This window comes from Sesamum indicum, linkage group LG6, assembly GCF_000512975.1.
Source record: "Sesamum indicum cultivar Zhongzhi No. 13 linkage group LG6, S_indicum_v1.0, whole genome shotgun sequence".
In the NCBI taxonomy this organism is placed as follows: domain Eukaryota; kingdom Viridiplantae; phylum Streptophyta; class Magnoliopsida; order Lamiales; family Pedaliaceae; genus Sesamum; species Sesamum indicum.
In genome coordinates this window covers 23,968,728-23,975,523 of record NC_026150.1, presented here as the reverse complement: position 1 = coordinate 23,975,523, position 6,796 = coordinate 23,968,728, and the positions used below count along the sequence as shown (strand labels likewise).

The 6,796-nt window shown below is 36.6% G+C and overlaps 1 protein-coding gene across 2 annotated transcripts; it reads left to right on the top strand.

Annotated features, from left to right (window-relative positions):
* On the top strand, positions 2,097-5,226 carry LOC105165686 (alcohol dehydrogenase class-3). Of its 2 annotated transcripts, XM_011084776.2 has the most exons (10): positions 2,097-2,252; positions 2,342-2,478; positions 2,798-2,844; positions 2,955-3,280; positions 3,392-3,474; positions 3,547-3,622; positions 4,098-4,255; positions 4,344-4,505; positions 4,597-4,726; positions 4,930-5,226. In XM_011084776.2, exons 1-9 carry the CDS (start codon positions 2,219-2,221, stop codon positions 4,711-4,713), a joined length of 1,140 nt encoding a protein of 379 aa, XP_011083078.1. In that variant the 5' UTR covers positions 2,097-2,218; the 3' UTR covers positions 4,714-4,726; positions 4,930-5,226. The 2 variants fall into 2 exon arrangements, with proteins under 2 accessions (XP_011083078.1, XP_011083077.1); XM_011084775.2 differs by lacking the exon at positions 4,930-5,226 and having other exon boundaries at positions 4,597-4,886.

The window sequence follows — 6,796 nt, the reverse complement described above, 5'->3', positions numbered from 1 at the left end:
AACCTTCAGATCAAAATTCACGGGTGGCCTAATTATTCTTGAAGATCTTTAGCTAACGCACCTGGCCAATATTTTTTCCAGTTTGAGTCCTCACGATACACAACTTTTGGTTGTAAGTGCAACATCATTATGAGACTGCAATTTTGGTGCCAAAATATTTTACTTGTGTCTCGAGTGAAATTCCGTACTTCCATACTTTTGTTCATATATATAGATACAGGTTGTTGCCTGTAAATTAATTCTTATTCCAATGTCTTCACTACAGCAGAGTTCGCATATTCTTCGCTGATTCCCTTTTATGTTACTAATGTTTAGTAGTTGCAGAGTAACAGTGCCATAAATCAGAGTGGGAATCCACCATTGTTGAGAAGCATCAGCATTTGTTTGAAAAGGCATGTGATCACATTCCAACTGCCCCAGAAAGAGAAATGTTGGGACCTTGCCGGTATTCATAAAATTTGGGATTAATTACACTTAAATCCTCTCTTAAAATATGAAATTATACATCTCTCGAAAAAAAATTTATATTACACTTATATCCTTTCCAAAAATTCACTATTGACATAGCACACCCTTCTGCTAGGGTTTGAACGAAAAAGTTGATGGTAACAAAAAGTTTATATAAATTTTTAATTTTGTTATTCATTTAACATTATCATGTAATGCTTTTGTACTTATAAGAGAAAAAATACAATGATATTACTTCATTTCATATATTTGTATTACATTTATCAACTTATAAGTACAAAAATATACATGAAGTTGTTAAAATAGGGTCAAAATTGGAAATTTATGTACTTTTATTTTGTAACGTCAGTATTTTTTGTTCAAATTTTAATAAAAGTGGATCAGGTATAAATGTGGAATTTTCAGAGTGAGTGTAGGTGTAATTACAAAACTTGGAATTTTTGGAGGGATTGTAAGTATAATTACAAAACTTGATGAGTGAAAGTATAATTAATCCTAAAATGTTATTGATATCTAGACTAGACTATGGTGAAGGATATTGACTTCTTCGTTTTGGGTGAATGTGGAGGATATGGACTTACTTTTACCTCAATAAAAGAAAACTACAATCTTGGCCTAGGGATAATAGAGGAAGTATCATCTTCCAATTAGAAAACATATTGTAATTCTGAATGTATTGTAGGTGAGACCGTGGGATAACGACTTACATGAGCTTATTTAATCATCTTCGTTAAGCTAACACCTGTGGTACTGGAAAATTGCATAAGAATTCACATTTTCATTTGGTTTGAACCTCTAAGCATTTTACTATTTGAGTTAGGCCTGTTGATAAGGAATGAATGAATGATTTCCGCACCAACATATATTTATTCCTTGTTTTATTAGACATTTTATAATAGGAACAAAATCATGCGTAATCAGTATTAAAGTCTTGATATTTTATTGAATTTTTGGCTCTAATTTTGGCGCTGGGTATTTAATCCAACACTACGAATTTTGAAACGTGGTTAAGTTGGATTATTCCTCAAATGAATGACTAATAATTCAGAAAGAAAAACAAATTATAAGGGACTAAGTATGGGAAAAATTCAAAATAAGTTTTTTTTTAAAATAAAAAAAGGTTCTGATTAATAATCCTTGATATTTAAAGTTGACAATTAAAACTTGATTAATTTTAAGGGATACTTACATTTATTCATGATCTATGGTTTATTTGCATGTCGAACTCATGTCTAGTTATATATACACCCATGAAAAATGTTTAGATATCTATATTATTTACATAAATTATTTTTATTTTATTAAAAAATTATATATACACTTTTAAAAAATATGGATATCATTACATAAATTATCATGGGTTGTTTAGGGGGAGAGCTCTCGAGAGTTGAAACTCAATATTGGTACACCGCGTAGGGGTTTTTGACATGTTTTGGTACTTTTCAATAATCTTTTTAACTAAGGACATCAGAAGTGAGAAACCCAGATAATCATCATACGTTATAAGGCCTTTCAGAAAATTGGGCTGAACGATGAAAAACAGTGTTGGGCCCAGGTCATTTACATCGGCCCACACAACGTACGAATACCAACCTCATAAAGGAATTGGCTTCGTCTCACTCCACTCGTTACACACTATAAATGTATCTTACATAGAGTGGTGCTGTTTGATATTTGATATTTCTGTTTCTCAATTGAACTCATTGTGTGCGTCTGTGTACTTGGATTTTCCCTCTGCATTCGTCACTTCATGGCTACTGAAGGTCAAGTTATTACTTGCAAAGGTATCCTTTTACTCTCTGTTGTCTGTATTTGTATTCTGTTGCATGATTGAATTGACTCCTGGGTTGAATGAGTTTTTTCGGTTTTTTAGCGGCGGGGGCCTGGGACCCCAACAAGCCGCTGGTTATCGAAGATGTGCAGGTGGCGCCACCGCAGGCCGGCGAAGTTAGAGTCAAGATTCTGTTTACTGCTCTCTGCCATACCGATGCTTATACCTGGAGCGGCAAGGTATGTCGCTCGATAGGCGTGTGTTGGGTATAAGTACGAAGGTGAAGAATGCTGTTCTTTCGTTCCTCCTTCTATTGAGATCTGTTATTGAGAAAATCTGGTTGAGTTTAGGAAGTTTGTGTGTTTGTGATTCAGTTTGGCAACTTTTACTCAAATGGGTTTGTTATCTCCGCCTAAAGTGGATGAGTCCATGAACTAAGCAAAAAAGAAAAGAAATGAGTTAAATTAGAAAAGGATAAACAAATCGATCTATTGCTCTTGGTGATTTCATCAAGCACCTTTATTCCATTTTCTAATACGTACTTTACATTCGATGAAGGATCCTGAAGGTCTCTTCCCATGTATCCTTGGACATGAGGCCGCTGGGTATGTTATCTGTTATAACATTAAAAGAAACACCATACACATTGCGTTTGGACTTGCCTCTCTTTGATATGTCCAGATGGTGTCATTATGTTTTTCTATTGGAACCACAGAATAGTTGAAAGTGTTGGAGAAGGTGTGACTGAAGTTCAACCAGGAGACCATGTTATCCCTTGCTACCAGGCAGAGTGCAAGGAATGCAAGTTCTGCAAATCTGGAAAGACTAATCTCTGTGGAAAAGTAAGGTTAGCTACTGGAGTTGGAGTTATGTTGAACGATCGCAAAAGCCGTTTTTCAATCAATGGGAAACCTATCTATCATTTCATGGGAACATCAACATTTAGTCAGTACACTGTTGTACATGATGTTAGTGTTGCCAAGGTTGATCCTCTAGCACCTCTGGACAAAGTTTGTCTGCTCGGCTGTGGTGTTCCAACAGGCAAGACACCTCGAATTAGTCCTTCTGTTGGCCTACATTAGTAACTTTCTAATGAAATTTCTTTTGTCTTCACGTCTTTGGCCGTCACACTTCACAATTTGATGCCTAAAGGTCTTGGTGCTGTTTGGAACACGGCAAAAGTAGAACCAGGTTCCATTGTTGCTATCTTTGGCCTAGGCACTGTTGGACTTGCTGTAAGTTTTCTGTAGGATGACGTGATTCTTGTATGGATCGTAGGACAAAGATGATGAGTATTTTTGTTTCAGGTGGCAGAGGGTGCAAAAGCTGCTGGTGCTTCCCGAATAATTGGAATAGATATTGACAGCAACAAGTTTGATATAGGTACTGTGCCATCTCCACCTTTCTGTAATACTTTCTGGCGTTCCAAATGACTGTTTTCTCATGTTATACTTGATATTTTTGATTCATACCATCAGTTGATGCCTTATTGTTGGACCTGTATAGTTTATAATACTCTGTTGTGATGATCTGAAGATGATATGATGGTTCTTAGTTTTGTTCTTGTGAGCTAAAAGACTGTTATAATCGCATTTTGGTGATATTTTTTTTCTTAGAGGGGAAACAAAGAGAATAGCTGCTCATTTATGAGCATTACAAGAAAATTGCACAAATCTAAATGGTATTAAGCTGGCATTTCCTGGAGCTTAGGCAGCAATTTTCTTGGCTTGCTCAAGAAGAAAAATAATTTCAATATGTCTTGTGCATGCCTCATATATTCTAATGATTTTCTTGCTAAACTAGTGAGTGACAAGGAAATAACTCTTTCTTTCCTCTTGGTGCAAATTGTGACGTACAGCAAAGAATTTTGGTGTGACTGAATTTATCAACCCAAAAGATCATGAGAAACCGATACAGCAGGTCATAGTGGATTTAACTGATGGTGGTGTCGATTATAGTTTTGAGTGTATTGGAAATGTTTCGGTAATGAGGGCTGCTTTGGAATGCTGCCACAAGGTAACTGCTTCGCTTTTTCCATTTTCCGCATCTTGAATATTATTGTTATAAAGCGTCAGGGATGCTGAACTTCCTCATAAACATGTAGGGATGGGGCACATCAGTTATTGTGGGTGTTGCGGCCTCCGGACAAGAGATCTCCACTCGCCCATTCCAGCTTGTGACAGGTCGTGTATGGAAGGGTACAGCATTTGGTGGCTTCAAGAGCCGTTCACAAGTACCTTGGCTTGTAGAGAAGTATATGAAGAAAGTGAGTGGTTTTTATTTTAGGTTTTCTTTTTTTGGTGTAGTCTTATGCTTTATCACCCTCTCCAAACTAAACTTGCTCGCCCTTCTTACAGGAAATCAAGGTTGATGAGTACATCACACATAATCTGACTCTTGCGGACATAAACAAAGCATTTGATCTGATGCACGATGGTGTCTGCCTCCGTGTGGTGCTGAACATGCACGTGTAATCTGATTATAGGGGTTGGTTTGTAAGCTGTTGTTTGTTCTCTTTACCTCTTATCTACCTGCCAAACTTTTTTACCAGACCAGGCTTGATCCGTTCTATTTTCTTTCATTTGGCTAGAAAATGAGTCGAATCTTTTGCTGGGCATCTTTGGGAATCCATTTTGTTCATGAATTCTTTTTCCGTCTTTTAATTTAACCATCATTGCCTATTTGTTTAGATTGTGGCTGGTTTCTACCATCACAAGTCTGCCGTTGGCCGGGGGTGGACGTCGAGTCGCTTAAATGGGGGTTAGGATAGTTCGTGTCAGGGACCCAAATTTTCAGGTATCTATTTTATCTAACCTGATCTGAACCTGAAGTTTGTTGGGTACCCGACTTTTTTTAAAAATAAACTTGTGCTTAACATTCAGAGGAGAATTTTGCCTCTGAATTTTGTGCTTAAAATTCTCTTACTCCATCTGCTTCTTGTAACATTTTAGAAATTTTGATCTTTTGTTGGGGTTTGGGAGGGATGAACAAGATTTGAAGATGAGGAGTAAAGGTAAAAGTAACTCTAGAGTCAGACACTCCTTTATTTTATACATACTTTAAGTTTTCTGTCTTTTTTTTTAAAAGAAAAACTTTGGATACTGATCAGATAATTCGGATAAGAGAATTTTACCCGAAATCTGTCATTTTAATTTTGGGTATCAGGTTATTCGATACTCATTTTTTTTAAAAAATAATTCAAAGAAAATGATCGAACTTGATTGGATTGGGATCCAAACTACCCAATGCGAACACCCACTCTTAGCCGTTAGATAGGGCAGTGATGTGTGATTTATCTCATGATCAGATTGTGGTTCAGTTACCCCAAGCACCGGAACCACAACAAGAGGGTACCTAACGCGGTCGGTGCCCCACTGGGCCGCACATCGCAGCTGGTCTGCTGCTGTCGTCCAATTGGCCGGTCATCTGTTCGGCTAAATAGTAATGTGTGTTGAGCCCATCCATCATCAAGTTCAAAATGTATGTAAGCCAAAACCACGAGATTAGTTATGGGCCAAACCACGCAAAGCCTGCCAACGCTTTCATGGAAAAACTACTGGGCTAAGGTCAAGTCTCAACTTTATTCATAAAAAAAAAAAAATGTATTTAAATATGATCTAACATCAATATCTGAAAGCATTTTTGAGGTTGATTACTTAGCTAGAGGATAACAAGTTTAAATATTTGGAGTTGGATCCAATTTGCTTTGAGAAGACTCAACGCTTAATACACTACATATTAGACTGGCACGTTTTAAGTAGGGATTTCATGAGCAAAGTTCACATTAATAGGCATATAAAGGTGGGCTGCAAATGAATACAATACATAATTGCATATGATATATATCATATGATGCATTCTGAAACTACGTCTCATAATATAATATAGGTTAGCAACGAGCCCTTACCACATCCCAGAAAGAAAGCTGATACCCTTTTTTCCTGTTCAAAAAATATGGATGACTTCGATTTTGGTTGCCATAAAGAGGCAGTGAACCTGCAATCATAGACAAAATCTTCCAAGATTCGATGGTCAATTTAAGAAACTGAAGAGTGGTGGTTGAAAAGGACCAGAACGAAAAGAAAGAATGCCACAGAACATCGCTCTCAGCTCTGCTGACCCATGATTATTAGTTCTCTTTCTCTTCAGTCCCACCAACGTTTTCATATAGTGCAATAATGGTTCTAGCTTTTTCCATTCTAAGTACATATATAAAATGCATGGTCAATTATGGTCACATTTTTGTGCTTCATGGGCTACCACTCCTTTTCTGTCAATTTTCTCAAACATCTTTTCGTAATAATTTCAGTACCATTTTTTCTTTTCACTTCATATGACTTTTAATATTTGGTCATTTTGATCCTTAACAGATACACCGATCGATACGACGTGCACTTGTCCATTATAACTGAACGCTCTTACACGATTTATTGTCTCACACAAATGAAAATTGACCTTGGAACTTATCACCTGTTCAAATTGCTCACCTTCGTTTAACATAAAACAACAATATACATTCACCGTTACTAAAACGAAAATATATCAATTTTCGAGTCC

Excerpts from the sequence above, each read along its gene's own strand:
- LOC105165686 (XM_011084776.2), top strand. The coding sequence starts at position 2,219 with ATGGCTACTGAAGGTCAAGTTATTACTTGCAAAG. Across the intron at positions 3,475-3,546 it reads TAGGCACTGTTGGACTTGCT|GTGGCAGAGGGTGCAAAAGC; the intron begins GTAAGTTTTCTG and ends TTTTTGTTTCAG. Across the intron at positions 4,256-4,343 it reads CTTTGGAATGCTGCCACAAG|GGATGGGGCACATCAGTTAT; the intron begins GTAACTGCTTCG and ends ATAAACATGTAG.